The sequence below is a fragment of the Musa acuminata genome, chromosome BXJ1-10, assembly GCF_036884655.1.
Source record: "Musa acuminata AAA Group cultivar baxijiao chromosome BXJ1-10, Cavendish_Baxijiao_AAA, whole genome shotgun sequence".
Classification (NCBI taxonomy): Eukaryota; Viridiplantae; Streptophyta; class Magnoliopsida; order Zingiberales; family Musaceae; genus Musa; species Musa acuminata.
The window spans coordinates 35418068-35435425 of NC_088336.1; the positions used below are offsets into that span (position 1 = coordinate 35418068).

General features: G+C 44.4%; 3 protein-coding genes across 4 annotated transcripts in view; 1 reads left to right on the plus strand and 2 right to left on the minus strand.

Annotated features, from left to right (window-relative positions):
* Window positions 1-1034: 1034 nt before the first annotated feature.
* On the minus strand, window positions 1035-2748 carry LOC103969714 (F-box/kelch-repeat protein At1g57790). The gene is made up of 2 exons (XM_009383350.3): window positions 2418-2748; window positions 1035-2332 (listed from the first exon to the last, which is right to left on the minus strand). The coding sequence occupies exons 1-2, from the start codon at window positions 2609-2611 to the stop codon at window positions 1291-1293; spliced, it is 1236 nt and encodes a 411-aa protein (XP_009381625.3). The 5' UTR covers window positions 2612-2748; the 3' UTR covers window positions 1035-1290.
* Window positions 2749-3225: 477 nt separating this feature from the next.
* LOC103970016 (F-box/kelch-repeat protein At1g57790-like) lies at window positions 3226-4501 on the minus strand. Its single transcript, XM_009383640.2, has 2 exons — window positions 4335-4501; window positions 3226-4264 (listed from the first exon to the last, which is right to left on the minus strand). Exons 1-2 carry the CDS (start codon window positions 4499-4501, stop codon window positions 3226-3228), a joined length of 1206 nt encoding a protein of 401 aa, XP_009381915.2.
* Window positions 4502-5836: 1335 nt separating this feature from the next.
* LOC135594730 (GPI ethanolamine phosphate transferase 1-like) overlaps window positions 5837-17358 on the plus strand; it is a 37854-nt gene continuing 26332 nt past the window's right edge. For both annotated transcript variants that reach the window (XM_065085212.1, XM_065085213.1), the window contains exons 1-4: window positions 5837-6178; window positions 6278-6469; window positions 8088-8243; window positions 11337-11630. In XM_065085212.1, the coding sequence (XP_064941284.1) occupies window positions 5917-6178; window positions 6278-6469; window positions 8088-8243; window positions 11337-11630 (904 nt within the window). In that variant the 5' untranslated portion in view covers window positions 5837-5916. The remainder of the gene's footprint in view (window positions 6179-6277; window positions 6470-8087; window positions 8244-11336; window positions 11631-17358) is intronic.

Here is a 17358-nt window from a genome sequence, read left to right on the forward strand (position 1 = left end):
CTAACTACGGCACATATATCAATTTTCGACTTAAAGGAGTCTGCAACATAAAAAGAATATTCTTAATAAAAGAGTAAGAAGGATATAAGTATCACGTCACTTTACATAAAATTTTAAATCCTTCATAATTCTCTCAAGTAATCACAGAATCTATTGTATATTTGATTTAACATAAGATGAGGACACCGTTGGATGATTGACAACAGTATATCTGTGTTGTCATTATTTTCTTTCCTTTCTTTTTTTTTTTGGATTTCTATTTTTTTTTTTTTTTTTTTTTGTTACCGCCTATCCTATGCACTAAAAATTATAGCCCCGTACTCTTTTAATTTTGATCTAGGATTAAATCAAAGTGATAGAGCTGTGAGATGATAAAACTCACGTTAGGCTGAACAAATGGACACATGCATTCAGGAATGAGATCGACTGACCGATCACCATCTGCCTTTGGTTTGTGTTTTGACCATCGGAAGGCCCTTCTGTCGTTTTGACGACCAGCCATTGGGTCGACACCTGTGGCATCGGTGACGGCCAGCAGTGGCAGAAGCCGCCGTGGCGACCACCATCAGCGGGACCCCACCTGGTTGTTTTTGTTACAAAGTTGGTTCTATTTGTTTGTTTGAGAGAGAGAGAGAGAGAGAGAGAGAGAGGAAGATGACAGCATCTACCACTTGGCTATATGAATTAAGTTAAAGCTAGATGAAAGTGTTTATTTAAAAGCTAAATCAAAGTCGAATCCGTGAAGTTTATCCATAGTTTTGGCCACTTCTTCACAAGATTCCATATGACGACTAGGGATACCACTTCGGCATAGCGTCTAATGTAGAGACTCCTCATCGACACATTTAATCTTTTTGCAATCGATAATAGTTCCGGAATGAATATGATAGATAAAGAGTGTCTCTCTAGTGCCTACTTCCCCGGTGCAAGTTTTGCAAGACTCACCTCCGACCAAATCACCGAGTTGGCAATGATTATAAAAATGGTGGACCGGGTTAGATCAATTTTGTCATCTTGGGTTGACCACTAAAATATAAAAAAGAATAGATTATAACACTTTTTGTCTATAACATCAAAAGCAAACAGATTCCCTCGCCGATTAATCCGAACAGAAAAGGCCTTAATTTTCTTTCATTTTCCCTCTAAAAGGAAAACAAAAAAACTCTACGAATTTCCAGATGCAACGAAGGTTTACATCAGATCTGCAGTAAACCTTTTCTGTTCTCAGTTCAAGCTAAGCTGTGAGTGATCCAAAACCTACATCAGACCCGCAACAAACCTTTTCGGCTCTCAGCTCAAGCTGGGAGTGATCCAAACCTGGTCGCGAAACCTCCTGTGTCGGCGACCTGTTCTTGGAAACGAGTCGAGTCTAGGACTCTCCATGTTGCAAACACGCCAAATAACGTCATCGTCGCAAGGATTACTGAAATAGATTCGGTCGCCATCACACCCGGCTTCAACAGCCGACACCGAGATCGCTTGTTTACGGTTCAGGAAGAGTGCTTGATCACCCAGCTTCTCCATCTTCACCCAAGCCTTGTTCTTTAGATCGAGACGGAGCACGCAGATGCTCGAGGAGTGATGCCTCGCCATGCCCACAAACAGTAGCTCCCCGCAGGATTCAACCAAGAAGCGACGATTGCCGAAGATATCGTTGATGGGAGGTGGCACATCGAGCTTGGTGAGCCGGAGAGGAAACACCTCGAAGCTTAGCAAGCTTCCGTTGTCGTTCAAAGCGTAGAACTGCCCTTCGAAGCTGACGATTGAGTCGAAGTCCCCGAGGTCGACGTTTTCTACTGTCCAAGTCTCGTGTCCCGGCCTCCAAACGTAGAGATCTCGACGATCGCGTGCGAATAGGACGCAGCCAGGGATCGTCGGAGCCGACGACATGTAGAGGAACAAGCCGGACGCAGGCCCCCCGGCAGGAAGGTCCAACCGCGCCCGCGAGAAGGGATTCAGTAGAGAGATCGGGTCATCCCGGTTGGCCTGCAGCACCAGCCAACCGTGCCACGAGCCACAGCAGTAGGTTTTCCGGAGTTGGAAGCCGTGGAGTTTGATCTTGAACGAGACTTCCTTGTCCACCACGCTCTGCAGGCGGCAGGTGGTGTTGGACAGCGTCATGGTGAGCAGCCATGGTGTGGTGCTCATGGTCGGGTCGTATCGCGCCGCCGTCGCTCTCCAATCCTTGCACACCGTGCTGAGGCGCACGGCGTCTTTGGGATTCATGCGCATCAAGATCGACTCCACCAGGTGGACGGGAACATACCCGTTGACGGAATTGCCTCTCCCTCCTCTTCTCTTCCTGCGCTTCTTATCGGTCGCGGGAGTCGATCTGCTCATCCGCACGCACCTCAGACGTTGGTTACGGTTGCAGAAACGAAGCTACACGATTGAGAGAAGGCGAGGAGGAGGATTACTCATCTCGGGGTCGACGAGGAGGATTGTGGCATCGGCGATCGAGAAGAAGGGGGAGATCAGGCTGATCCATGGGCTCCGAGGTCGGCTTCATGCCGGCGGCCAGCGTGTAGGCGAGCCATGCGAAGGCTTCGTCGGCCAGTATGTCGTCGATGGTGCTCGCTGCCAAGGCTTGGGCCTCCATCGACCCTCCCATCCGCTCTTCCTTCGCTGCAACTTGGTCTGTTTTCGTGAGCCTCTTGACGGCTAATATGTTTAATTTGTTTTGGGTGGACTCCACGGCAGGAGTCGAAATCTTTTCGACAAGAAGCGCGATCGTTGATGTCACTATATGCATCCAAGGCTTTGGACCGTATCTTGCAATGCGATGATGGTTCATTTAGTTCATTCATTTAACGCGATGTTACTTGTTGGCATGTTTAGTAGTACACCGAGAGGAAGTATTAGACCTCATCGATAGAATTATTTCTGCTCCATTCGGGAAAGAGAATATCCACGGAGGACCAAAAAAAAAAGGAAAAAAGACACCGGATAAATTGGTACAGAGCATCAATACATCACCAGGCTAGCTAATAATTGATTATGTTTTAAATTTGCTTTTGTTTTAAGGTTTGAGAGGGATATATTATTATTATTATTATTATTATTATTATTATTATTATTATAAACGTAAATCTTTTCTAGGACAAGATATGAAAGAGTCCAAAAAAATATCAATCGTTTTCAGAGAGTTTAATCTGCTCTGAGCAGTCAAGTCACCAAGAAGAACTGGCGTCAAACTTTCTGATAGAAAGAACTCTTACTTCCAACTCAATTCTCCGGAGTGATCCACACGTTGTCATGGACGGATCGATGTGGGCAATGTCTTCTCGGAAAACGGGTGAAGCTTTGTTTCTCCAAATCATAAACCGCCCAAACATTACAAGAGTCGTATCGACTGCTGTAGTAGACACAGTTACCTTTGCACCCGGTTTCACCAGCAGACACCGAGATCCCCTGTTTCCAGTGCAGGAAGAGCGCTCGATCTCCCAACCTCGTCGTCTTCACCCACGCCCTGTTCCTCAAATCCAGCCGGAACACGCTCATCTCTGTGGACTCATGTTCCGCTATCACCACGTACAGTATCTCCCCGCAAGATTCAACCAAGAACCGCTCTTGGCGGGAACAATTATACACGGGAGGTCGGCACACATGGAGCTCCTTGATCTGGAGTGGGAATACTCGGAAACTTATCAACCTCCCCTCTTTGTTCATCGCGTAGAATTGCCCTTGCACGCTTACAATCGAATTAAATTCTGTGGCTTCCACATGTTCTGCGGTCCAAAACTCGTGCCCCGGACTCCAAACGTAGAGCGTTGTAAGTTTGCGCACGAAGAGGACGCAGCCGGAGGTCGTCGGAGCCGAAGACATATAAAAGAGCGAGCGTGACGGAAGGCCGCCGCGAGGGAGGATAGGGAGGTCCCACCGTGCGCGAGAGAAGGGGTTCAATAATGATATCTGACCGCGCCGGTTGGGCTGCAGCACCAGCCAACCGTTCCAGGAACCACCGAAGTGGTAATGTCGAAGCACAAAACCATGGATTCTGATCTTGAACGAGAGTTTCGGGTCCGTCACACTCTGCAGGGCGCAGGTGGTATTGGAATTCGTCTGGACGAGCAGCCACGGGGCTTTCCGCTTGGTCGGGTCGACTCGCGCGGCCGCGGCTGTCCAATCCTTGCACGATGTGCCGAGGCGCACGGCGTCTTTGGGGTTCATACGCATCAAGATCAACTCGACGACGTCGACGGGAACATAGGCCATGACTCGCTGTTTCCTCTTCCTTCGCTTCTTGTTGCTCGCGGGAGTCGATCTGCTAACCCACACCAAAAAGCACATCGATCACAGGAACAGTTGATTCAAGAAAAGAGAAAGCGGATTACGTTTCTGCAGGCAATGGAGGAGGCGTATTCCGCGCCTCCGAGGTCGACACCGTGGCGCCGCTTTGACTTAGAATTACCAAAGCTTCGGCCGCCAGCATCTCATAGGCCGTGAACGCCTCCGCCGCTTCCTTGGCCGTCGTTGCTTCCTCCCGCTCTTCCTCCGCCATCAAGAATTTGGAATTGGACCGGACAGGATTCAAAGAATCGCGGCAATCTTTAATCTTTTTATGTGTTCCTCGCTACGCAGATTCCTAACACCCATAAAAGTAACGAGTAATTCTCCGTTTTATTTCATTGGGTTTTTACGCATGATTGAAATTAGTTCGATTCTTTGACGTATAAGTTTTATGCTGATTCGAAAAGAATAACAACTCATCCAATAAAAATATAATCAATCGTGCATCAAATATTATGATTATATTCTTATAAAAATAGAACTGAGTTTTCCATGAATATTTTTTACATTCCTAACATTCTCTTTGCTCATATTTTCTATATTTATGAAATCATGCTTGACATATATATGCCAAAAATATCCTTATTTAATTAGAACATTACAATGTGGTATTTGACAAGAATCAAATGGTGAAAGAAGACAAGTGAGGAGAAGATTGCTTAGGCACCTTGATTTGGGACCATTATAATTTTTTTTCTTAAATAAAGTTTGTATTAGTTTAAGATTTTTCTTTTGAAAATTTGGCACTGACAACATCTAAAATATTTCTTATTTTTTCTTGATTTATTATGTCAATTGCCTAAAAGAAAGGAAAACAATCAATTAATGAAAAAGAAAGATGTTTGATAATGCAAATCTAAAAAGTTAATTTATTTGATTAGCCTTAATGTGATTACATGTATTATTATTTTTTCTCTTGCACTCGGACCTTCAAAAAATACTAATAGAATTTTCCAATTATCGAAAGAATTATTTTCTTGAGCTAGAAGAGTTAGGTAGTTATCCAATTTTTTTATTATCTTTTTTTTCTCTTTTCTATCTTCTATTATTGATATAAGAGGTTTTATTTTTAATTATTTTTATTTAAATAAAATATCGTTCTTTTTCCAATAACATCATCGTCGTACGTCATTATAATTGAAATATTAAAATTATATTTTTTTATTGATAAAATTAATATTATTATGATAAAATAAATTTAAATATTTAGATTGAGAAAATATTTCGCGACTATCAAATATAGTTACCAGATTGATATTAACTGAATGTATATAAGCTCAAGACACATAAGTGCTCTAACCAACTTGTCATCCATCCATAGAGACCAATAGAAAATAAATAAATATTAAAAAAAACAAAGTACATGCTCGAACATCATTGACTAATCGATTCATTTCAATATGAATAATTCAAGCAATTCGATTATTTTATTTATTTATTTAGAACATCAAATTCTAATTTTCTTAATAATTATAGAAAATATAAATATTAATATTAAAAATGATAAAGGTGCGAATGCTAAAATTAATTAAGGAGGGGAATTAGCCCGTTGTTCTGCCGTTCCAGTTTTCCTAACTCCTTTCCCCTTCGAAGAGAGTGAGTTACTGGTTCGCCAGAAGCAAGACTATGGCCGGAGGTGGGATATTGGGAGGGGGCAGATCCTCCTGGGGATACGGCCATCCGGCGGCTGCCCGTCAGATCGGTGGGCGGTGGTGGCAGCAGGAGGTGAAGCGGAGGGAACGGTGGCTGGTGGGCCTGGGGATCGTGCTCCACGCTGTCTACATGCTTAGCATCTTCGACATCTACTTCAAAACCCCCATTGTCCACGGCATGGATCCCGTCCCCCAGCGCTTTTCCCCGCCCGCCAAGCGCCTCGTCCTCCTCGTAGGTGCGGGCGCCCTCCTCTCATTTCTGGATCGTGGTGACGATGTCTGCCATCGTTCTTATTGATTCCCGATTGGGGTTTGGATCTTGAGCTTTGTTCCAGCTGATGGATTGCGTGCGGACAAGTTCTTTGAGCCAGATTCGGATGGACGGTTCAGGGCGCCGTTTCTAAGGAGCGTGATAAAGGAGAAGGGGCGCTGGGGAATCTCGCATGCCCGTCCTCCGACGGAGTCGAGGCCTGGGCACGTTTCCATCATTGCTGGGTTCTACGAGGACCCGAGTGCAGTCACAAAAGGTGTGACATGTTCTTGATAGGGTTTATTACGTTTTTCGAGCTAGAAAATGATATGTGGTTTTTTTGTTGTTGTTTTGATGGCCTTAGAACTCTGGACATAATTCCATTAAGCTGGACATTACCATTATCCTAAGCATCTGAATCTTGAACAACCTAAATAGAACTATTGATCACCCAGCTTTTGCTTCTAGGGTGAACAATTCAGTGCATTCATGTGATACATAGCACAGTGATGGGTCTTTCTTAATCATGTTTTGCAGTGGATAGTCAGCCACAAAATTCTTTGGTGTATTAATGGAGCATAGAATAAGTGCTTATAAAATTATTTTTTGCTGTTGAAGCAGAGTAGCAGAAAAAGTCAGTGGAAGATGATATTTTAAAGCATCCGCGGCAATTAAATGCACAAGTATAACAAATGATGCTGCATAATTTTGCTATATCTTGACTAGCTTTATTTGTCTATCTTGACCACCATACAAATTACGGTGGTGGTCCAAGTCTTGAAATGAACCATTGAGTTCAGACTTAGAGCTTTGTGCCTTGAATAGTTATCAGCCACTGAGAGGTCTTTGTAGCTTCTGCGCATGTATAATCTTCTTGGATACTTTGTGACAAAATATTCTTGGATAATCTTTTGACTCTCCTATTAGGTATGCACCACTATCGGGTAAGAAGTTTAAGTTTTAATTGCCATGAGTTATGATAAATTGTTACCTAGTTGACTCGAAAGGTCCCTCAAGATAATCTTTTTTGCATAGTCACTCAAGATTTAACTTTTTTGCATCACTGCCAAATGTAGGACTTCCTTAGTTTATCTTTGACCTCTTTGATATCTAGATTTTGACGCCACAACTATAAAAATGTGGGTTAACCTATTGGTTTGAAGATGTTCTAGAACCTAGAAAGGTTGTAATCAATCAATTATGGATTAGATAAAGGAGTACTAGAAAGCTGAAATGGAACATTTTTTTAATGGATAAAACAAGTTTAGACTAAGATAATATAGCATCTTTTTTAAATATGACAAAAAAAATTTGTGTTTTATGCGCTCCTCTCTCAAGTTGAATCAAGGAGGTTCTAGCTGTATAAATTTCATATACAGATACCCAGCAGCTACAATTAGTTTCATATGTCAGATATCCTCAGCTATGATAAATTTATGGTAATTTCATTTTTATAGAGATAACAAAAAGAGATTTGCTTGCTCTTATTTTGACGAGCGATGTTATTTTAAAGATCAGGCCTAGGAAGATCCATGTAGCCCATCCCAAATGGCTGAGACATTTTGGCTGGTTGTTGTTGAAGTTATTTTCTGTGGTTTACATTTGGTCATCAGTCATTATCCTAGGATTAAAGTCAGTTTATCCGGTTTGAACCTGACAAGCTTCTTGCTAAAACAATTTTAAGATAGGAGTGGTGTTCTGTTTGTTTGTTAGATAAAGAGCTATCTTCTGTTAGTATTACTGCATACACTTAAAAGATTTTGTTGCTTGTGTAGTTTCTCAATACTAGACTTGGAACACCTGATCGAATGTTTTATGTTAATCACTTACGTTATGTGTAATACAGAATGTCCTTGTAATATTCTCTTAGGTGTATATTTTGTCCTGTTTTGCAGGGTGGAAAGCTAATCCTGTTGAGTTTGATTCGGTTTTCAACCGAAGTCGCCATACCTTTGCTTTTGGGAGTCCTGATATCATTCCTATATTCTGCCGAAGTGTGCCTCACAGCACCTGGGCCACATATCCTCATGAATATGAGGACTTTGCTTCGGGTTAGGACAACTGACATTAACTTAAGTAGAATCTTACTCTTACTCTAGCCCTTTTGAATTTCTGAATTAACACATGCAGCTTTCTTCCGCATTTTTATGCTAAAATGATCAAATTTTTAGGTTTTACAGCTTTAATATTAAGCATTTTAAATCTGAGCATCTTATTGGTTAATGTAACAATCTTGATTTAAAATGGAAGTTATTCATCTTTTATGCCAAAATATTTAAGATTTTGATCCCAACTGACCTATTAGCACAACAGTTTGCATGTGATAGCCTTAACAACATGGTCCAAAGCAAGGTTCGCCGTACCGTACCGTACCGGCGTTTCAACCCGGGCTCGGTACCGGTACGGTACGGTATACCGTTCGGTACACCCAGGTGTACCAAGCACTGTAGCAGTGCTACAGTGCTACAGTGCACTGCTACAGTGCTCGGTACGGGCGGACCGGTACAGGGCGGTCCGCGTACCGTTAGCCTGTCGGACCGGTACGTACCGCCCGTACCGGGCGGTACAGTCCGGTACGGCAAACCTTGGTCCAAAGTGCACCCCAATTCTTAGTAGTAAGCTATTAATTCCGTATATACAAGTCCAACTGTCCAACTGTCCTGTTCAAGTGCTTTGGGTGTTATACCTAGCCTTTCAAGTCCTAATTCCTCTATTAGAATATAACATGTAGCTCAGAAGCAACAAAAAGTTGGAGTAATCTGAGATTCTAAGGTAAACATATTACAAATATTAATGCACTCAGTGGCCCATAGAGTTTTTTGCTTGTAAGACCTGATATATAATCTGTTGGAGTAGACCTAACAATGTGGCGAAGATGCTGAAGGCCTAGTGATTGCTGTTAGGTCACTACTTCTGTTTATGTCATCCCATCTCCTTAAATGCTTGTAGTATCATAGGGGTGTAGCAATTTTACAGTATAATCAAAGAGAATTCATATAACTTTTTTACTTGGTAGTAAAGAACTATAAACTCCCAGATTGGGTGATCTCATTGGAGTCACTTTGCCTTTTAAGACGAGTAGCTTCTATTGTCTCATGGAAACTTGTTGCAGTTCCATTCTTTAAATGTTAATATTTTACTAAGAAAATTTTAAAATGCATGATTCATTATGCTAAATGCATGCTTGATAATGTTGAATTTGCTTGGAACTTTTGATAGATCAATCAAAAGATGGGAAATCTCATAAGCATACTTTTGTTATGTTCTAATAATTACTTTAAAGGTACATCTTTATGTAGAGGTTTCTTTTGTACAAGTGTGTTGGTTGTTGATCCATAAATTTGGTTTGGTCATCAAATTTCAAACTGCTTGTAAGATGAAAAGTTGGTGTATGTTGACTGATCCCATAGAATGGTTGTTAGAGGGTCAAGCTATTGATTAAGAATAAAGAGCAAGATCAAGAGGGAGGAAGTATTGACTGAAAAGAAGCAACAAAGGACTATGAAGAAAATAAAATGACTGAATAAGATGTCAAAACCAAGGATTTTAATTTCGAATGATACCGCCTGTATCGAGCGGTACGTACCGATCCGCCAGTAGATCAGTACACAGATCGCCCGCTACCAGGCGGTACCATTGATTGGGGCTGTTTCCGTGCCGTTACCACATGAAATCGGTCGGTGACGATTGATTTCGACTGTCGCCGCTCAGTAGCGACCGTCACCGCCCGCTATCAGGCGGTATTAGCCGAGGTAGAAGGAAGAAGAGGGAGAAGAAAAGGGAGAACTTGGAGATATGGCGTCGCCCTCCCTCGATAATCCCGATCCGTCGCTGCCCTCCCTCGTTGGACGTGGCAGATGAGATGTCGCCTCCTCCTCATTTGAGGCGACGAGAGCTCAGTGTTGTCGGTGACTTCTCATCCGTGCAGGGAGAAGCTTCGTGGGGAAAATAAACCGAGCAGAAGAAATGAGGCACGACATCACTTTTTTTTTCGCTGGGAGAAGAAACCTCACGACGAAATGAGGCAACGTTTCTTCTCCCCACGCGGGCGGAAGAAACGAGGCAACGCCGCCCCGTTTTTTAAATTTATTATATATAACACACACACACACACACACACACACACACACACACACACACACACACACACCGAGTGGTATGTTAGAACGTACCGCTCAGTATACTTGTATTGTACTATACCAAGCTGAGTTCGATACTCTGGTTCGGTATGAAATTACAAACCTTGATCAAAATATAAATATAATATTAATATACTTGAACAACAAAAGAACAAAAAAAGATAAAATAAGATGGGAAGTAAGAAGAGAAATTGAATTAGTGAATTGTCTTACAATAAAAGATATGGAGGTTAGATTGATGTGTCTTTTGCCTGATCAACAAGATAAAGAGTGCATTTCATTGTGCCCTAGGCAGGTTCAATGTAACTCTGACCCTTGCATGCGGAATGACTGTTTCTATGATTTGAACCCTAGTCATGCTGGTTGCAAAATATGGTACAATATGATTTGTGCTTTACATACATTGCCCAATAGTAAGTTGAGTTAAGGATTTTAATTTTGACTCTACCAATCTGTATAGATTGGTATTTACCAGTCTGATGATCGATTGGAATGTGGACTGGGCAATCTCATGTTGTCTTTACTGGTTGCATCCAATAGCAAGTTACTTTTCTGCATTTATTGGTAAAACCACAAAAATCTGACCCTTCTGAGATTCTCATTGTTGGGAGCCCTTTGCATTGAGTTGAATTCTAAATGCATGAGGGTCTTGAGTCCTGCTACGCATGTTCCAGAAAGGTCAGATGTTTTATGGGTTTACCAATAAATGTTACTTTCTGTGACTCAAAGCCTTGGCATGTAGGTTGAGTTAAGCAATGGATTTGAATGATGTAGATCTGATGAAGTTACTAATTTTGATGCCATCTAATTAACTTCATCTTAAGTTACAACATTTTAGTACTTTAATCATGTAAGTGTGCAGGTTGTTTTGTCTAATTGATCAGAAATTCTTGTTATTGTTCCAACCGTGAGAGATCGTTAATATCTTTATGTGATAGCCAATTTATATCAAGTTGCTTAGCATACAAGAACAATGTTTATAATTCTTTTTGAGTTCTGTTGCAGATGCATCCTTCCTTGATCAGTGGTCATTTGATCAATTTCACAGCCTTCTGAATAGGTCTCGCAATGATCCTAAATTAAGGCAGCTGCTCCTACAGGATAAATTGGTCATATTCTTGCATTTACTTGGTTGTGATACAAATGGCCATGCACACCGGCCTTACTCATCCATTTATCTAAGCAACGTTAAGGTCGTTGATAAAATTGCAGAAGATGTCTACAATCTCTTGGAAAACTATTTCAATGACAATCAGACGGCTTATATTTTTACAGCAGACCATGGAATGAGTGATAAAGGTTTGCGTGAATATTTATGCACTCTCCACTTTTGCTTTTATATGTTCATTTGATCTTATGGCCTTGTATATTATGCTTTTGTTATCTAAACAAGTGCAAAAAGTCGTACCATGTTCGTACAATGGCATAGGCATTATATTGACTGTGTGATATGCTAACCGTTGACCAACATGGCACCATGCTGCACAGATGACATCTTAGATTCAGATCATAGGACATAGCAATAAACTGGGCAAAAATCATTATTGCCATATTTATATCTGGAGCAGCTGTGAACGATCAATTAATAGCTAGAAGAGATTTTGAACTCCATATTAAATTGAAGTAATTCTACAGCAATTTATAATGATTTATCATTGCATTTAATTTATTATTCTAAACTTGTATAGATAGATGTATATTCTGGAAATATTATTTTTTTTCATAATAGAACTAGTAGATATATTCATTTTATTAAAATTTATCAATATAATAGATGTAGCTGATATGTGACGTGAACAAAGAATCAATTGATGCAAACTTATCTTTCTAGTGTAGTGTGTAATATGGACAATTGGAAACTGTAGTAATAGGTAGATAAGAGTCCAAAGTTTATGATATTATGGAGTATTTGTTTCTCAAAAACAAATTTTAACAAAAATAAAATAGAGCAAGGTTCGTCTTATCAGTTCGTACTGATGTACTGACCAACCGTCGGTATGGTACGTACGGAGGTGTACCAATGTACCATATTGTCACGAACGGTCGTCGCGCACCCGCAACAACTCCGTTCAACGAATCGTTCGTCGCTCACACCCACATGTACAGCTGCTTGACAGCATGTTTTCTTATGGTTTTGGGTCATTTTGCTTGTAAATATGTAAGTTCGAACAAGCTGCAGCGTTGCAAAGCGACCGTTCACCGAACCGAGCAAAACAGCCCCAAAACAGCCCAAAACGGCTCCGTTTTCGCGTGTCGCGGGAGGTGAGCGGAGTGCTGCCTCCGCTCACCAAAATGTCAGCCAGCTCAGACCCCAGGAACCCCCCGGGTGGCACATGGCTGGATGGGGCTTCGGTTATATACCGGGCGTTGAACACTCTTTCGCAAGTTCGTACGTGACCTTTACGGGAACTTGGTGTTACGTCCGGGACCAGGTGAGCGGCTGTTTGTGGGCTTGCAGCTGTTCGTTCATCCTTGAAAGCCTTGTTTTTCCCCCTCTCCCTCTTTTCTCTTGTGCACACAAGGTGTTCGACGAATTGCTTGTAAAGCTTTCCTTTTCGCGAGACTTCGGGACTTGTCCATTGCTCGTTCTTTCGATCTAACTCTCTTTCTCTTTTACAGGTCCTTCGGGACCTGCGAGAGGTTACAAAGTGGGCTGATCCTTGCGGAGCAAGATCGCAAGGGCGAAGCGCGACTTAGGCAACGCAAGCTAAGTTCGCGTCTTTGGCCGCAAGGGTGCCGCACGCCTTAGGCAATTCCAGCTAAGGTCGTGACATTGTGGTATCAGAGCGGGCAAGCTCTTCGATCGAACAGCGAACGAACTTCGCAACTTCGCCATGGCAAAGCATCGTGGCGAATCAAGCAAGACGGGGCAAGCCGGACCCTTGCCCCAAGCAGCCGCAGGTGGGCTGCATGTGCACACTCGCTCTCATGCTGTTGGAGCCGCTCACGAGGATCGCGGCAGCGAACAGGATGAGCGAGAAGTTGGCAACTCTCCACGAGCGGAGGAAGCGCAATCTGGTGCGCTAACTGGGAAAAAGAGTCACAAGGAGAGACTCACGACGGCGGAAACCCGCCTGGATGTTCTGGAAGCGAGCATGGAGGAGCTCTACCATGGCCAACAAAGACTTGTTGGGGTAGAGAGCTCGCAAGAGGAAGCGGAGTCTAGGATCGACAAGGTCGAGGCCCTAGTCGATCAACTGTCTGATGACACCAAAGACTCCGTGCAACACTTACAGGATGTTGTGGCGGAACTCACGGCAAAGGTGGCTATGCTTACAAGAACGCTAAATGCGGGAGGAGGCAACACCCGCGTTGCACCGCCACAAAATTTGAGGGCACCTGAGCCCCATGGATACGGAGGGGCCAGAGATGCCAAGGAGCTCGAGAACTTTCTGTTTGACATGGAGCAATACTTCCGAGCTACGAGGCCCGATTATGAAGATACTAAAGTTTCCATAGCAACAATGTATCTGAATGGAGATGCGAAACTTTGGTGGCGAACTCGTTGGGAGGAGATCCAACAAGGTCGGTGTCGAGTCGACACATGGGAAGACTTGAAGCGGGAGTTGAGAACTCAGTTCCTACCGGAGAACACAGAGTTCGTCGCAAGAAGGAAGTTGAGACAACTCCGCCAAAGTACCACCATCCGAGACTATGTAAAGCAGTTTTCTGCACTGATGCTGGACATCCAGGACATGTCCGAGAAGGACAAGTTGTTCAGCTTCCTTGATGGTTTGAAACCATGGGCTCAGCAGGAGCTGAATCGAAGGAATGTTACCGACGTGGTCGGGGCAATTGCAGCTGCAGAAAGGCTCACCGACTTCGTTTCCTCTGAAGACCCAGCGAGAAGGAAACAATCTTCAAGCAATCGCCCTCCAAAACATTCTCGAGGGAAGGAGCTCGGGGGCGAACAGAAGAAGAAGAGCTCCCACAAAGGGCCGAACCCGAAAGGCAAGGCCTCAAAACCTGGAGGATGCTTCTTGTGCGGAGGACCGCACATGGTAAGGGAGTGCCCACAGAAGCAGGCACTTAACGCTTTGACAGCTTCCATCCACCCTCCCCGATCGGACAAGGGCAAATCTGTTGCTCTTAGTTCGAGCAGTTCAGAATCCAGCAGCGACGATGAGGAGTCGCAAGGACCCCGAATGGGAGCAATGCGTCTGTTGAACGCTATGCGGGGTCAAGTGGGGGAGAACATGAAGACGAAGGCACAAAAAGCAGGAAGCAGCGAGCTAATGTATGTGGACATTAAGCTAAATGGCCAAACGACCCGTGCAATGGTGGATACGGGCGCTACCCACAACTTCATAGCCGATCGCGAAGCACAGCGACTTGGGTTGACATTGGAGAAGAGCCCAAGCCGAATGAAGGCGGTGAACTCGGAGGCCAGGCGAATCTCCGGGTTGGCGAAGGGTGTTCCTATCAAAATCGGGACTTGGAGCGGTAACACCAACATGATGGCCGTGCCACTGGACGACTTCCAAGTGATTCTTGGAATGGAGTTTATGCATGCGGCGAAGTTGGTGCCGATGCCGTTCTTAAACTCCCTATGTATGATGGGAGGAGATGACCCCTGCGTGGTGCCCGTCTCTCGGAGAGGAACCAAGGAGCCCCAACATATTTCGGCATTACAATTGAAGAAAGGGGTGCGAAAGGGCGAACTGACATTCGTGGCTGCTATGAAACTAGAGCCACTCAACGAAGAAGCCATTCAAGAACCTGCTGTGGTGGCGAACGTCCTGAAGGAGTTCAAAGACGTTATGCCACCCGAGTTGCCGAAGACTCTTCCACCACGCAGAGGCGTGGATCACAGTATCGAGCTGGAGCCAGGAGTGAAGCCTCCAGCGAGACCACCCTACCGCATGCCCCCGCCAGAGTTGGCAGAACTCAGGAAGCAGTTAGGTGAACTGCTAAGCGGTGGTCTCATCCGCAGCTCAAAAGCACCTTTCGGAGCTCCAGTTCTCTTTCAGAAGAAACAAGATGGGAGCCTCCGATTATGCGTCGACTATCGAGCCCTCAACAAAGTAACGGTGAAGAACAAGTATCCCATCCCGCTCATCGCGGACTTGTTCGACCAACTGGGCAAGGCCAAGTATTTCTCAAAACTCGACCTTCGGTCGGGGTATTGGCAGGTGCGCATTGCTGAAGGCGACGAAGCGAAGACTACCTGTGTGACCAGGTATGGAGCGTTTGAGTTCTTGGTGATGCCTTTCGGCTTAACCAACGCTCCGGCCACATTCTGTACTCTCATGAACCAACTATTCAAGGAGTATTTGGATAAGTTCGTGGTCGTCTACTTGGACGATATCGTCGTCTACAACCAAACGCTCGAGGAGCACGTCAAGCACCTTCGGACGATTTTCAAGGTTCTCAGGGAGAACACTTTGTTCGTAAAAAGGGAGAAATGCTACTTTGCTCAAACTGAGATCCTATTCTTGGGGCATCGAATCGGTGATGGCTCCATTCGGATGGACAAGTCGAAGGTGCAAGCAGTTGCGGAATGGCGAACTCCAAAGAAGGTGCCAGAGTTGAGATCCTTCCTTGGATTCGTCAACTACTATCGACGCTTCATTTCAGGATATTCGAAGCGGGCAACCCCACTGACGGAGTTGCTGAAGAAGGAGCAGCCTTGGAAGTGGTCTGACAAATGTGAGATAGCATTCCAAGATCTGAAGGCTGCTGTTCTGGAAGAACCAGTGCTCAAATTGCCAAACTATGGAGAGCCCTTTGAAGTCCATACAGATGCTTCGGACTTTGCTATTGGTGGAGTACTCATGCAAGAAGGTCATCCGGTGGCCTACGAGAGCCGCAAACTCAACGAGACCGAGAGGCGGTATCCAGTGCATGAGAAGGAGATGACAGCGGTGATCCACTGTCTACGAGTTTGGCGACACTACCTCCTCGGGTCGCGATTTGTGCTGAGGACAGACAACATCGCCCTGAGTTATTTCCAAACTCAGAAGAAGCTCTCCCCAAAGCAAGCACGGTGGCAGGACTTCCTGGTTGAATTTGATATGGCAATGGAATACAAGCCCGGGAAGGCGAATGTCGTGGCCGATGCGCTGAGTCGGAAGGTGGAGTGCGTGAATGCTGCACAACTGGAGGGCAGAGGCCAAGCAAGTCAGTTACATTCCAACTTCCTTTCTCGAATCAGAGATGGACTGTATAGTGATCCCCAGGTAGTTATCCTGATGCAGCTCATCAAAGAAGGCAAGGCACGACGATTTTGGGTCCAGGAGGGACTTGTTTACACAAAAGGGAATAGAGTTTATGTTCCCCGAGTGGACAATTTAAGACGTGAACTCTTAAAAGAGTGTCACGATTCCCTTTGGGCTGGACATCCCGACATTCACAGAACATTGGCTCTCGTGGAGAGGGCCTTCTACTGGCCAAAGATGGGGATTGATGTGGAGGAGTATGTTCGAACATGCCTTACTTGCCAACAAGACAAGGTGGAGCAACGGAAGCCGGTGGGACTTTTGGAGCCGTTGCCTGTACCAGAAAGGCCACGGGAGAGCATTTCCTTAGACTTCATATCAAGCTTGCCGCCTGTAGGGGGACTTGGATCGATACTTGTGGTGGTCGATCGGTTTTCAAAGTATGCAACTTTCATTGCTGCTCCCCTACACTGTTCAGCCGAAGAGGCGGCCAGACTGATGATGAAGGGTGTAGTGAAGTATTGGGGAGTCCCACACAATATTGTTAGTGATCGAGACGCTCGGTTCCTGGGACGATTCTGGACCGAGCTATTCAAATTGTTGGGGTCAAAGTTATACTTTTCTACAAGCCTCCACCCCCAGACGGATGGTCAGACTGAAAGAATAAATTCGCTCTTAGAGCAGTATCTCCGGCACTACGTGAGTGCCAATCAACGAGATTGGGTGAAGCTGTTGGACATTGCCCAATTCTCCTACAACTTGCAGCGGAGCTCTACATCCAACAAGAGCCCATTCGAAATTATCACTGGACAACAACCGTCGACTCCGCACACTATGGCAATTGGTTATACTGGGAGTAGTCCATCAGC

Excerpts from the sequence above, each read along its gene's own strand:
- LOC103969714 (XM_009383350.3), bottom strand. The coding sequence starts at position 2,611 with ATGGGAGGGTCGATGGAGGCCCAAGCCTTGGCAGCGAGCACCATCGAC. Across the intron at positions 2,333-2,417 it reads CCTCGTCGACCCCGAGATGA|ATCGACTCCCGCGACCGATA; the intron begins GTAATCCTCCTC and ends GCGGATGAGCAG.
- LOC103970016 (XM_009383640.2), bottom strand. The coding sequence starts at position 4,501 with ATGGCGGAGGAAGAGCGGGAGGAAGCAACGACGGCCAAGGAAGCGGCG. Across the intron at positions 4,265-4,334 it reads CCTCCATTGCCTGCAGAAAC|ATCGACTCCCGCGAGCAACA; the intron begins GTAATCCGCTTT and ends GTGGGTTAGCAG.